This window comes from Gouania willdenowi, chromosome 13 (assembly GCF_900634775.1).
Source record: "Gouania willdenowi chromosome 13, fGouWil2.1, whole genome shotgun sequence".
NCBI lineage: Eukaryota > Metazoa > Chordata > Actinopteri > Blenniiformes > Gobiesocidae > Gouania > Gouania willdenowi.
This window is the reverse complement of record NC_041056.1, coordinates 40,232,774-40,247,878: the sequence shown is the minus strand read 5'-3', so window position 1 is coordinate 40,247,878 and position 15,105 is coordinate 40,232,774. Positions and strand designations below refer to the sequence as shown.

Genomic DNA, 15,105 nt, shown 5'->3' with positions numbered 1-15,105 from the left:
GATCACACCCAAAATTGTCTATATTGCCCCTATATGCCCCCTATATTATCTCTACCTTTAAGGTTAGGCTCAAAACATTCCTCTTTGATAAAGCTTTTAGTTAGGAACCAGCTCATAGCTCATAATTAAGATGCAATAGGCATAGACTGCCGGGGGGGGGGGGGGGTCTGGCATGCTCGGTTGGAGAGAGGTTGGAGAGGGCGTTAAGAGAGAGGTCATTTAGGTTAGAGAGGGACCGGAGAGGGTCCCATTCCTCTTTCAAACACTCCCTCTATGTCTGCTTCTTCCCTTGTGTGTTTGCTCCTGTACTCCTTCTGGCTTTTGTCTTGCAGGTCCGTGGGATCCTCAGTGTGGAGTTACAGAGACTCAGCGGCTCTGTCTCCACCCTTTTCTCTGCACACACCCAACACAGCATAACGTGGATGGCTGTTCATCATAGGAATGGGATCCACACAAGGTTCCTGCTGCTTAACAGAAGGTTTTCCTTGCCGCCATGATGAATTCATGTTGGGTGTGGGATACATATGTATGTGTATATACGTATACATGCATATGTGTGTATCCATAAAATGAAGAGTCCGTCCTTAAGACTGCTCTACTGTAAAGTGCCTTGAGATACCATTGGTTATGATTTGGCGCTATACAAATAAAGATTGATTGATTGATTGATTGATTTACTTTTACATCTATTTATTTTTCTGATTTCCAAATAACATAAAATTAGTTTTATTTAGGTTTAATGATAATTATTAAGATCAAACCATTTTTTTAATTTACACATCTCCATAATGACTATCCCCAATATCATTGATATACATTATGAACATTTTGGCCACGAAATTGACCCCTGTGCTACCCCACATTTAATATTCAAACAACATGATTTGTTCTGGGATATCTGTACAAACTGTTTTCTGTTGCATAAATAACTTTTTATTCAGTCCAAAACAATCCACCTAAAACCATACTTTTCTATTTTTCTTATAAGTATACTGTGGTCAACTGCCCTCTTAAGATCTAAGAACATTCCAATTATATATTCTGTTTTATCAATACTATCTGTTATTTCTACAATTAAATATGTTCGTGCTTGTGCTGTTGATCGATTATTCCCGAAACCATACTGCCTATCTGTTATTAATTAATTTTCCCCCTATAAAAACTGTCAAATCTGTTTATAAATATTTGTTTTAATATTTTAGAGAACTGTGTTATTATTAAGATTGGCCTGTTTGTGAATAGGTTTGTCAATATTTTTCAAAGTATTTCAAATCAGCCTTTGTACATTTGTTGATGATGTCACATTATGTTGTAGCCTTGAATTTTTCCTATAATATTATTAACAAAATAAGAAAAACAAAAAGTTCATCCAATGTCAAAGCTGCTGATCTTGGGGGCACCTGGGGGGTTGCTCGGCCACGGGGGGGTTGCCTGGGGCTCCCTGGCCTCCGCTCTTTCTGCTGGCCTGGCTGCATCTGCGGGCCCAGGGCAGTTCCTGGGCTTGCAGTAGCGTTTTTTTTTTTTTTTTTTTGCACATATGCTGGTATACGAAGAACAGTCAATTCTTCCCCACCTTTTCTATTTCCTGCCTTGAGTCTCTCCTCCCTGCTCCCTTTCCCCTCCCCTTTCCCCTCCCCCTCCACTTAGGTGTAACACTGCTCTCCTTTTTATATCCTCCCTATAATAAAAGATTTCTTACCCTTCCTTAGGGAGGGCTGGTGATGGTCACAATTAAGCAATAAGATAAATCAATGTATTTTATTGCAATAACAAAATATGCATTGCTGTCTCATAATGATTGCACTTCCTGTGGTGTTGACCTTTGACCGCATGTGCAGACAAGAAGAATCTTTAGAAATTTAAAAAAAAAAAAAAAGCTGCTGATCGTCCGCTAAGTGGCAGTAAAGTGCGCTTTGTGTTACTGTCAACCACCATTAAAAACCACAGAAGAAGAAGAAATGAACGGTTCTCCGTGTGTTTGTAATGATCAGTTTAAAGAGTTCAGATAAACCGAGCACACATCTGTGCTGTACAATAGAGTGTTTAATGAACCATTCTTCATTGGAGGGAAAAGACGTAAACGAAGGTCGTTCACAAGCTAACACGGTCACCAGATTGACCGCGACACCTTCGAGTCTTTAGCTTAGCTTTAGCAACATGATGACAGACTCTTCAGCTGAACAACACTCTGCAGGTTTGGACTTTTCACTTTTATCATCAGATAAGATCAGATAATACTCTGTTAGTCCCACAATGAGACATCTGATCGGCTGATACTAAAACCCGGAGACAGAGTAAATGCATTAGACCGGTTGTTAGAGCTACTATATTTACCAGAGACAACATATTTATTCCTCATTATTGTTTTGCTGAGTTTTATTAGGCTTTATTTACCGGTGAATAGTTCCTACAATATTCTACCAGAGGTGTGTTCCATAAAAGAGGGTTAACAAACTCTGAGTCTATCCATAAACTCTGGGTCAACAAACCCAGTGATGGGAAACTCTGGGTATCTGATTCCATTACAGCTGGTATGAAGTGGGTCGATCAACCCTGAGTATGTAAACCTTGGGTTACTGACATGCACGCGGGATAAAAAGCCATCATCAATGGATCAGAGATTTAATCGAGCTGCCATGACAACCACCCGGAACAGAGTGATTTATTCACCTTAATGGATGAAATAAGCCGGTGTTTGAGGAATATGAGCCTGTTCTAAAGGTGTGTTCAGTCTTCAGTGACAATAGTGGCTCAAATCACCTGTAATTAGTCACACTTTTTGGTCGCTTCATCACTTTATTGCTTAAGTGACGTGACGAGAGATGAATAAAATGTGTCTGAGTAGACGTGTCAGCAGCATAGGATGTCTGCATAGAGAGCCCTCCTGTTACACTGGATATAAAGACAATGACTGCCGTTTGATATCGAATCATTTATATTGATTTTTAATGTAATATTGTCGCCAGAGTCATCTCTACGTCCTGAAAAATGTCATTAAAAAACACTGAAGCGGGACGCGAACCCGTGACCCATCATTTCCAAGAGCAGTGTCACAATTCACTGCACTATAATACCTTCAAAGATGTGTGATCTACAGATTTAACTCTATAACAATAAAAAAAACAATCGAGCCTTAAAAGTGGATTTATTTAAATTATCATCTCCTCCTTTATATTATCCACAGGTTTGTATTCAGAGAACTTTACTACAGACGTCAGTAGATGTTTTAATGTAGATCAACCTCTCAGTGACTTTCACTTAATGCTCTGTATCCACAATGTTATAAAGAAAACTACAGTTATCACAATTCTTTATATATATAATTGTAAATGTATTCGACCTATATTGTATATAATTTTTTTTGTTAAATGCCTTATTTTCTTATTTTTTTCCATGCAGCTTCTATAATTGTATATTGTAATGTGTTTGATTTGTGGTTGGCATTGATCGACATTGTGCCTGAAAATTAAAGTTTACCTCACGCTATAAACTTGTATATTTACCAGTTTATAAATATTGTTTTATTATTGTGAATTGTTCCTGTTATGAACGTATATGTACATATGAATGAGGTAACCTTTTAATAATAATAAAGATACAACTTTTTCAAATAATGAAAACAATGTGACCCACACTCAGCTGGTTAGATAATAATAATAATAATTTTTTTATTTAAAAGAGCCTTTCACGCCACCCAAGGACACTTTACAATAAAAACAGAATACAAAGAAGAAAAGAATAAAGAGGCGAAAATATGGAATTACAGAGAATATGCAAAACATTAGTATGTACTATGATTTCAATAATAAAAATAAATATATAAATAAAAACTGGTTTTCAAGTGTTTCCGAGCGGTGCTGCTGCCTGATGGAATGCTGTAGGAACTACTCACTGGTAAATAAAGACCAATAGAACTCTGCAAAACAATAATCAGAAATAAATATCATGTCCTTGGTAAAGATAGTAGCTCTAACAACCGGTACAATGATGAACTTATTATATTATAGCAGTACGAGGAAGAATTTTCTGTCTCCTCTCCGCTTTGTCTCAGAAATGTTTATGGATATTTCTGGGTTTTAGTATCACCCTGTCTGATTGGTACAGCAGCCACAAATACAGAAATAAGACAAATAATAGGAGAAAAATTTAGATTATATACTCATTTATATAGAGTTAATTGATATTCAGTCACACTTAGATCACTCATGAATACAACAACAGTTTTCACCATGAGTTTACTGTTTCCTAAAAACAGAAACCTGAGATTAAAGTCAGAACATACTTATTTATTCCCATCGTTCCAGGTCAAGCATAGACCATCGACGACTCCTCGCCATCACATTCTGATTTATATTCATGTATTTTAAAAGAAAAAACCCCAAAAATCGTAAATGTAGAACATGAGAAATTAGTTTATAATTAAGCATCGTAGATAATCACGCCATGCTGATATTCAGCACAACAGCACGACCTCCAGTGTAATATTGCTTTAATACAACAGTCCTATAAGTGCATTTTATTAGTCAACAGTATTAAGATACAAGTGCAAAAATCGAAACAATTCCCCCTCACTAAATTGGCCATATCTAAAAAAAATTTAAATATTCATCCGATGAAAAAAAAAACAGTGTGCTTATTGAATAATTATAGAACAATTAGTAAACCTTTCTGAATATTTTAGATAGAAGTGCGTGGACCATTTATTAAAATGACATGAAATGACCCAACATCCTGTTTGGACTTTTGGACCATTTTTTATTCTCACTAAAGTTTCACAAAACGAGGATTCAGGCATCACTGGTGCAAAAAGTAACACATGCACTTCTATAGCAATATTAGCATGTGACCCACTTTAGTCTGTCTGTCTCTTAGGGACAGCATGTGTGAGTGAGTTCTGTAGTGTGGCTTGTTTAGGGGCTTGTCTGGGGTGTCAGCAGCAGTGATAACAACACAGCTCACACTTTAACAGCACAGATGTAGTCACCACATTTTACGTGCTGCGTACTTTTGTTCCAACTCATAATCAGAATAGATGCTAAAGCAGCCATGTGTTTTACTTCAACATGTAGTTTATTGGACCGAACCAATAACTAAAGTATGTAAATAACTAAAGAAAGCCTTTATGTTCATCAGCTGTGGATTTTCCTCCTCTGAAACATAGAAGCTGCTCAGCACCAAAACAAGACGTTTTAAAAACAAAGTTTATCATTTTAAAACATCTGATACTGTTATTTGAAGCATGGAGTGCTTTATTTATAACTTCAACAAGTATATTTAGCAAAAAAATATCACTGTCTTCTGATAAATCTAAAGTGTTTGTGCTTGTTTTGCCGTGGAGCGTCACACATACATAAATATCAGTGCACACACACATTCACTCATACTCGTATTGTAAATGTCATTTATAATAATCATTACATAATTAGACTGATATGTAAAGTATAGTTGAGTCTAATGATGTGAATAATGAGTGTAGAGACGTCTCTGATGGTCCTGGTTGTGTTCAGTGTTGCCTGCAGATGTTCCTGATGGTGTTTCCTCTAAACATGGACTGCAGCTCCAGGATCATCTCCACATAAAGAAGGAAGAGGAAGAACTGTGGGAAAGTCTGGAGGAAAAGCAGGAGACGGATATCACGGCTGTTACTGTGAAAACTGAAGATGAAGAGGAGGAAGCTCAGTGTTCTCTGCTACACTGGAGACAAAGTGAGGAGAACATCAAAGGAGAACCTGCAACCTGCAGCTCAGCTAAACTCATGAAAGTAGAAGTGTGTGGGTGCGTGCGAGACTGAGAGACAGCTAGCTCATCACTTCCCTTGTCATAAACGGCTCTGTTTTTCGGTATAATGGTCAACTTACTAAGTTACTAAAGGATGAGTTCACGCAGAATGTAATTCTTAACTGCTTAAATTTTGCCGTGGTACGTTTAGGAAGCCTCCCGCTGCCCTTCTCACTGAAGCGGGAGAGAGGAGCTGCTTAGAGTGGAGTGCTTACGGCAATGACTTAACCAAAATGGACCTTTAGGTTACTTTGTTCTGCTTTCAGATGTTTGCGGAGGTAGAAAAGATCGTCCGAAAAGATTGGTTTCACATGCACCAAAATAAGGGAAATCGGCACCGATCAATCGGTGCATCCTTAGTTTCCATTAAAGTCATTGTGTCAATTTCCATCCCATGCAAATCTGCACCAGTACAGCACCGTAACTGCTGCAGTATGCTGGAGCCCAGCACAGGCGGCAATCTCCTTGTTGCTGCCTGCGCTGATTCAATGAATGGACCCAGTCCAGGCTTGTTCTCTTTTGCAGTCTTGCAAGCAGAAGCAACAAAGCAGCTGTTCTCCTAGGAACAGGCACTGAAATGGACATATTAATGTTGTTTATTATTTTTCTTAGGTTAATGATGAATCTATTAATGTATTAAATGTTATTCTAAATCTGAACTATTTGAAACTTTCGGGAACTCTTCCGTTGTCACAACTCTCTCCCTAAACGGCTGTGTGTGCATTCAGCATGTACATCCAAGGTGAGCATTTGGTTATATAGCACGTGTTGAAAATATCAGCATTTATTATGCTGTATCCGCGGAGAAATGTGCAGCTTTCAACACAGCCCGTCAATAACATCCGGGTCCCCTCCGTCTGGTCTAAATAGCGAACGGTCAAACTAACATGAAAATAAACGTATTCAAATGTAATCACCAAATAAGGAACAGTAAAAAAAGTATGTTTCTTCAAAAGAGAAGTCCACAGGAGCTCTGGCACGCACCGGATGGGAGCTGTGCAGTGAAATACTGTAGATATAGATGGTGTGCTAGCACCCCCTCACACACTGAGGTCAAAAGCTGAATAAGTTTCACTTCTGGGCAATCCTGACTCTGCCGTCCAGGTGAAATAAAATTAAAATAAACATTTTGAAATGATCAAATTACTCCAAAATAACGGATGTACAAACGCGGGGTATTTGGAAGCAATTGACAAAGTCTCAGGTCGAACACATACCATGTCGAGGAGATATTTGTTCCACACACACACACACAGACCTTTCTTGCATTATAGTATAGATACTGTATGTAGATCGATGACCATCATGTATTATCTGTTTCGTATACAAGTAAAAATATTGCGCTTGCCCATGGTTATATCACAAATGCTGAAGATCTTACCAACAGGACCAAGTTGATTTCCAGATGCTGCTCTTGAAGGACACAAAGTTTGTTTGCCTTTGTGTGGCTCTTTATATACAATACAACTTGCACATGATTAAATGTGAATTAGCAGCATCTCCCGAGTCCTTGCTGCAACAGACACGCAGCAAAACCAGAGGCGGTGGAGATTGCTTGATAGCAGATGGCGCTGCAGTAACGCAGCGGAGCAGTTACAGTGCAGTAACGGATCCAGTGGACATCCAGGGTAAGGAGCTGTGCTGTGGGGGCATAGCTTCTGTTGTTTCACCTAGTGTTGTGTTCAAGATCACTCTATCCGAGACCAGAATGCACCGAGACCAAGACGAGACTTCCAGGAGCCGAGACTAGGACTAATAAACATTTTTTTTTTAAATTAAAAAAAATATATAAATAAATACAATTATGACAAGGTTCAACAGTTATATAACATTCTTTAATTTTAGTTTCTTTTAAATACATTTGACGAACATAAAAGGTGCCTGCAAAAAATTAACTAAAATATTAAAACTACTACTGCTACTGATAAATTCACAATTATTCTACATATTTGAAAACAAGATTTTTATGTCAGCTGAATGTACAGCAAGTGTTTAAAAGCATTTCTGCCAAGAAATAACATGGCTGGTCACCTACACACCACAGAGTCTTTCCTGTTTGCTAGGGTTGGGCATTGTTTAAATTTTAACGATTCTGATTCCGATTCTCAATTTCGATTCCTGGTCTAAACGATTCCGATTCTTTGAGTTGTTTAGGTCAACTGATCACAGATTTCACAAGATAATTTTTGAAATTGAAAAAGCCTTTACACAGGCCATTTTTATTAATTCACTTAGTTGGTATAGTTTAATTTGGTTGCTGTAATGTAACTAGGATATTCAGTTACAAAGGTTCCAACTGTAACTGTAAAAGTGAAACTTGCTAAAATAAAACTACAAACCAGTTGTCATCAGTCTAAAAAACAAAGAGCTACAGGTAGATGTGAAACTAATTAAAACAAACTTAAACCCTGGAACAGTCATGTGACAAATCAATCAACAGTTGTTGTTGAGAAAGATTATTGTTATTCTGGATACAGTGGAAACAGAAACTATAAAAACTAGTTATATTGTGAACCTGTGAACTCGTTTTACAGTGAAAAATATGGTGGAAATGTGTTGGTGAGGGTTTAGTCTGTGTTATAGAAATATTTATATTCCAGAAGCTGAAGTTTGTCATATCATGACATTTTGTAGAAACATTTAGTCTGTTTACTTTGAACAATGTGTAATGTGTAAATGTGTGGCGTTTCCTAAAAAAAACTACAAAATAATGCAAAAATAATACAAACAAACAAAATGACTTTCAAAAACATACAAAATTACAAAAATAACAAAATTGATGGAAAAATATACACTAACAAAATCAAACAAAACTTTTTTGTTTCCTGTAAAGGAGAATCCACTCATGGTCTGCAGCTCCAGGATCATCTCCACATAAAGAAGGAAGAGGAAGAACTGTGGGAAAGTCTGGAGGAAAAGCAGGAGACAGATATCACGGCTGTTACTGTGAAGACTGAAGATGAAGAGGAGGAAGCTCAGTGTTCTCTGCTACACTGGAGACAAAGTGAGGAGAACATCAAAGGAGAACCTTCAACCTGCAGCTCAGCTAAACTCATGAAAGTAGAACCAAATGGAGACATCAGTGAAGGCCCAGAAGCAGCAAACACTTGTACACAACCAGACAGTGATGGAGAGGAAACAGACTGCTCTGACACTGAAGACAGTGAGGATTGGAGGGAACCTTTGTCCCAGTCTGAAGCTCAGAGTGAACACATGGACATGAGCTGTGAGAGCTTTCAAACATCTGAGGTTAGGACTGAGAACACCAAAGGAACATCACGGAAAAGAGAAAAACACTTTGGTTGTGACGTGTGCGGGAAATATTTTAGCGACAGAACAAATCTAAAGATCCACATGAGAATTCACACAGGAGAGAAACCTTTTGGTTGTGACGTGTGTGGGAAACGATTTAGAGACAAGACTCATCTGAAGTCTCACATGTTTATCCACTCAGGAGAGAAACCCAATGAATGTGATGTTTGTCAGAAAAGATTTATTACCAAGCTAGAAGTGGTTAATCACATGAGAATTCACACAGGAGAGAAACCCTTTGGTTGTGATGTTTGTGGGAAACGATTTACTAATAAGAAGAGTATTTTCGCACACAGGATAATCCACACAGGACAGAAACCTTGTGTTTGTGATGTGTGTGAGAAACGATTTAGCAACAGAGCAAATCTGAAGATCCACACAAGAATTCACACAGGAGAGAAACCTTTTAGTTGTGATTTTTGTGGAAAGCGCTTTGGGCGCAATGAGTCTTTAAAAAGACACATGATCGTCCACTCAGGAGAGAAACCTTTTGGTTGTGACATGTGTGTTAAAGGGTTTTTTCGCAAGTCTGAACTTAAACGACACATTAGAATTCACACGGGGGAGAAACCCTGTGGTTTTGATTCATGTGATGAAGGATTCACTCAAAGGACGAGACATTCAGAACACATGAGTTGCCACACAGGAGAAAAACCTTTTGATTGTGATGTTTGTGGAAAACAATTTGCTTCTAAGGCTAGTCTTTCTGGACACATGATAATTCACACAGGAGAGAAACCCCATGTTTGTGATGTTTGTGGTCGAAGGTTTTACCGCAGGTTTGATCTGAAGCGACACATGAGAACTCACACTGAAGGTTAATGTTTTGTGATGTTTGTGGTCAAAGTGTAACAGATAAACCAAATCTTTTCTGACACATGAGGAGCTACACAGGAGAAAAAACATGTTTGTGATTTAGGAGGAGGGGATCAACTCATTACACCAATTTTAAAATCTCTGCATTGGCTTCCTGTGTGTTTCAGGATAGATTTTAAGGTTTTCTTACTGGTTTTCACGTGTCTTAATAATCACATCATTTTGAAAGATGTCATTTTGTAATGCTTTAAAACACATTTAAGATCGACCAATGGAAAAACACTTCTGTTCTACATTTTGTCACCATCTATGGTTTTAATGTGGTCTTATAACAGGAAATAATAATTGTTATTTATTATACAGTGTATGTATGCATTTATATATATATATAATTGTAAGTTTTTTCAACTTTTATTGTATATAATTCTTATTTATTTTATTTATTTATTCAGTTCATTTCTTTGTCAAATGCCTTATTTTATTTTTATATTCTTATGTATTTGTATGTATATAAATGATTGTTCATTTCTTTTACCTTTATTGTATAGTATTTTTTGTCAAATAACTTATTTTCTTCTCATATTCTTGCATTTTTTTTCTGTGCAGCATCCATAGTTGTATATTGTAATGTGTTTGACTGTGGTTGGCATTGATCGACATTGTGACTCAAGATTAAATTTTACCTCACATTATAAACTTGCATATTTACCATTTTATAAGTATTGTTTCATTATTGTGAATAGTTGCTGTTATGAACATACTGTATATGTACATCTGAATGAGGTAACTTTTTTAGAAATAATAAAAATACACCTTGTTTTAATCATGAAAACACTACGCTATCAGCTGGTTAGATAATATTTTCTATTTAAAAGCACCTTTCAGGTCACCCAAGGACACTTTATAATAAAAAAACAGAATAAAAAGAATAAAGAGGATAAATTATGGAATTAACGAGAATATGCAGATCATCTGAATTAGTATTTACTATGATTTCAAGTGCTGAGAACGATGGGGGAGGAGGATCTGTCGTGGTACGTCACAGACTGGCCTGTTTGATAAGAAGTCCAGGACCCAGTTACAGAGGGGGAAGCCTAGTTCCAGTGTGCTGAGTGTGTGGACCAGCCTCTGATGGTGTTGAAGGCTGAAATGAAGTTCACAAAATGAAGACGGACGGACATAGGAGCCCTTGGTGTCCACTGTCCAGGTGTGTGCATGCGGTGTGGACCATGGAGGAAATGGAATCTTCTGTTGATCTGTTTCTCTTGTACCCGTACTAATGTGGATCCACAGTGATATCAATGGTATCCTTGATCTGAGTCATGACCAGTTTCTTAAAGCACTTCATGGCCACAGGCTGATTCATTCAGGGATGTCACTGTGGAGCCTTTGGGGACAGGAATGATGGTGGCAGTCATCAGGCAGGTGGGGGCCGCTGACTGTATGTGGGAAGTGTTAAAGTTGTCTTTCATCACCTCAGAGAGCTGGTCAGCATAGAACCTCAGCACCCACCCAGGGATGTTGTCTGGGTCAGCAGCTTTTGTGTTAATCCTCTGCAGGGTCCTCCTCAGCACATCTGCTGGGGCTCCTCTCCTGGTGATGGGATGAGTCTGGTGGTGGTGGTGGTGGTGGGAGAGGTGGGAGAGTTCTCGAAGCTGGTGTAGGATTGGTTCAGAGCGTCAGGCAGCGAGGAATCTCTGGAACATTGTGTTCCCCTGGGTTTGTAGTCCATGATGTACTTCTTGCCCCTCCACATACTTCTTGGCTCACTGAAGGAGAAGTGACCCTGGATCTTCTGGGCGTACAAGACGAAAGAAAGAATAAACGTTAAATAAGTATAATTAAGTAAAAGACTATTAAAAAATAAGGATCAAATACACACACATTACAGTCGTAAAAAATAAAGCAAGATTATTATTATGATTATTAATAATCATAATAATAATAACACAAATGTACAACTTATATACAAATATGATACAGGTATTTACAAAAAATAATACAAATGTACACATATTTACAACAATGAAGCTGTGAGCTTACAGTGATGCATTATACACTTTGATTGCCACAGGCAGGAATAATTTCCTGTGGCATTCTGTGGAGCACAGTGGTTGGATCAGCCTGGTGCTGAAGGTGCTTCTGTGACTGATCAGCATATCATGGAGTGGGTGGGACTCATTCACCAAGATGGCCTTCACCTCTCTGTAACCACTGTCAGAGAGTCCAGTGTTATCCCCACAACGTCACTGGCCTTGCGGATGAGTCTGTTGGCGTCGGCTACCCTCAGGATTGCACTCGCCACCACTGACTCAAAACATCCTCAGATTTCTCTGCAGATGTTGAAGGACCTCAGCCATCTCAGAAAATAGATGTGACTTTGGCCCTTCCTGTAGAGGGAGTGAGTGTTTTTCCTCCACTCCAATTTATTGTCTATCACCACTCTCAGGTATTTGTACTGCTCCACAATGTCCACACTGACCCCCTGGATGGAGATAGGGCTGACTGGCCTCTTGTTTCTCACAATCAGCTCCTTGGTCTTTGTCACATTGAGCTGTAGATGGTTTCGCTCCATAGGACAAAGCTGTCCACAGCAGCCCTGTACTCCACCTCGTCACCCTCCCTGATACATCCAACCCCTGCAGAGTTGTCCAAGAACTTCTGGAGATGACAGGTCTCAATTCAGTAGCTGAAGGTCGTGATGTATGTGGTGAAGAGGAAGCAAGAAAGTACAGTCCCTTGAGGGGCCCTGGTGTTGCTGATACGCAATGTTGCAGGTGTACATACTGTGGTCTGCCAGTTAAGTTATCCAAAACCGAGGACACAATGGAGAAGTCCACCTGCATCTCTGTCAGCATCTCACCCAGTAGAGTCGGACAGATACAGTTAAAAGCACTGGAAAAGTCAAAGAACATGACTCTCACAGTGCTCGCCAGCTTGTCCAGGTGAGAGTAGATGCGGTTGAGCAGGAAGGTGATGGCATCCTCAACTCCAACCTTGGGCTGGTAGGCAAACTGTAGCGGGTCCAGGTGTGGTCTGATAGATGGTCGGAGCTGCACAAGGATAAGTCTCTCCAGGGTCTTCATGATGTGGGAGGTCAACGCAACCGGTCTATAATTCTTGGAGGCGCTGGGACGTGGCGTCTTTCGAACAGGAACCAGGCAGGATGACTTCCCCAGCACAGGGACCCTCTGCAGACTCAGGCTTATGGTGAAGATGTGCTGGAATATTCCACAGAGCTGCGAAGCACAAGCCTTCAGTACTCTGGGGCAGACTCCATCAGGTCCTGCAACTTTACCAGCGTGGAGTATCACCAGTTGCCTTTTCACCTGGTCAGCTGTGAAACCCTTCCACCGGATGATCCTTCGCTTTCCAACCTTGTTGCTGTACATCAGCTGCCAGCTCAGCATATCACAGCTTTTTGTGCTCGTAGGCCTCCTCCACTGCATTCTCCCAGGGCACAGTGAGCTCCATGATGTAGACAAGCTTGTTCGAGGCTGACTACAACACAAGGTCTGGTTGCAGGTTGGTGGGTGTGATCTCAGCTGGGCTGGCCCAAGTCTGCCAGCATCTTCCAGTCCCATGCATCACCTAGCTGCCCACTGTCTGGTCTTAACATGGTGAGGCTTGCTTGACCCCCGCCCTCATGGACAAATGTTGTTGCCTGCCAGTGGGATGACGGGGGTGGGAAGGCTTTGACATCTGTTCAACGGCTTTCTAGCCCACTAGGATGTGCTTCAGTGTGGCTGGATTTAGACAAAGAGATCACGTGGGGTCTTCACTGTACCACTGGCTTAGGTTTGTGGGAGAAGGCAGGACATCGTAGACAGTCCTAATGGTAAAGCTCACCCTGAATGTCTCCTTCTCCCACAGCTCTTTCCAGGATATCTTCCTGTTCTCCACTCCTTCCCATGCCATCCACTGTCCTTGCTTTGCCTGTGCCACAGCTTGTGTGCACCTTTCCGCTTCCTCTTCATGACGTACCTCCTGGACCACCAGCTTACATCTCTGTGCTGGAGTGACCTTGCTCCAGGCTAGTGTGCTGGCCCCAAGACCAAGACCACTCCTTCCCTCCTGCCTCCAGCCCACAATGTCCTTGTGTCTGAGTGATGCCTTTGCCTGCTCAATTGCAGCCAGTGGAGTCCACTTCCTCCCGGTGGCCAGGATGGGGGCAGCTTGGGCTACAACTGGGTCACTCAAATCCAGTAGCATTATCTCCGGTCTGACATTGGCACAGTTGTACTCCTCTGAAAGACTGAAGAAGGGGAGATCTCTTGTGGCTGTATCTGCTGAATGTAGAGTTAGAAATGATGAGGCATTCATCACCATTTTCTTACAGTACAAATATTATTTATTTATTTTTTTTCATTATAACATGTCAATATTCCTAACATTTCTTTAATAAATTTAAAATATCTAATGGCATAACAACATACTCATTACAGGCGAAAAAAAACTCCAGACATCCTGTTCATTGCGGTTAATGGAGCATACTATTGGTCAATGATTTTTTGTCAGCTGTAGACATGTGCTGAAATTCTGCAAGATTATGTAGCATGAGATTTGACGTGTCCATCTGTTTTTGCTACACTTGCTAAAAAGAGACATGAATCCACTAATTTTACAGTAAAAAATATGGTGGAAATGTTTGGTATTGTCCCAAAATGTGTGGGTGAGGGTTTAGTGTGTGTCATAAAGATATTTATATTCCAGAAGCTGAAGTCTGTCATATCATGAGATTTTGTAGTGATATTTAGCACGAGTTTACTTTGAACAATAATGTATAAATGTTTGGCATTTCCCAAGACAACTACAAAATAATGCAATAATAATACAAAACATAAAAAACGACAAAAATAAACACAATTGATAGAAAAATATACACAATAACGACAAAATCAAACAAACCTTTTTTGTTTCCTGTAAAGGAAAATCCACTCATGGTCTGCAGCTCCAGGATCATCTCCACATAAAGAAGGAAGAGGAAGAACTGTGGGAAAGTCTGGAGGAAAAGCAGGAGACAGATATCACGGCTGTTACTGTGAAGACTGAAGATGAAGAGGAGGAAGCTCAGTGTTCTCTGCTACACTGGAGACAAAGTGAGGAGAACATCAAAGGAGAACCTACAACCTGCAGCTCAGCTAAACTCATGAAAATAGAACCAAATGGAGACATCAGTGAAGGCCCAGAAGCAGCAAA

The 15,105-nt window shown here is 39.8% G+C and overlaps 1 protein-coding gene across 5 annotated transcripts in view; it reads left to right on the top strand.

Annotated features, from left to right (window-relative positions):
* The window catches only part of LOC114474023 (zinc finger protein OZF-like), a 122,123-nt gene extending 111,889 nt beyond the window's left edge, over nucleotides 1-10,234 (top strand). For 3 of the 5 annotated variants that reach the window (XM_028463870.1, XM_028463869.1, XM_028463872.1), the window contains one exon: nucleotides 8,612-10,234. In XM_028463870.1, the coding sequence (XP_028319671.1) occupies nucleotides 8,612-9,912 (1,301 nt within the window). In that variant the 3' untranslated portion in view covers nucleotides 9,913-10,234. Of the gene's footprint in view, nucleotides 1-1,944; nucleotides 2,195-5,507; nucleotides 5,706-8,611 lie in introns of those variants that run through there. The other 2 variants (XM_028463875.1, XM_028463874.1) reach the window with 2 other exon arrangements.
* The last annotated feature ends 4,871 nt before the right edge of the window (nucleotides 10,235-15,105 follow it).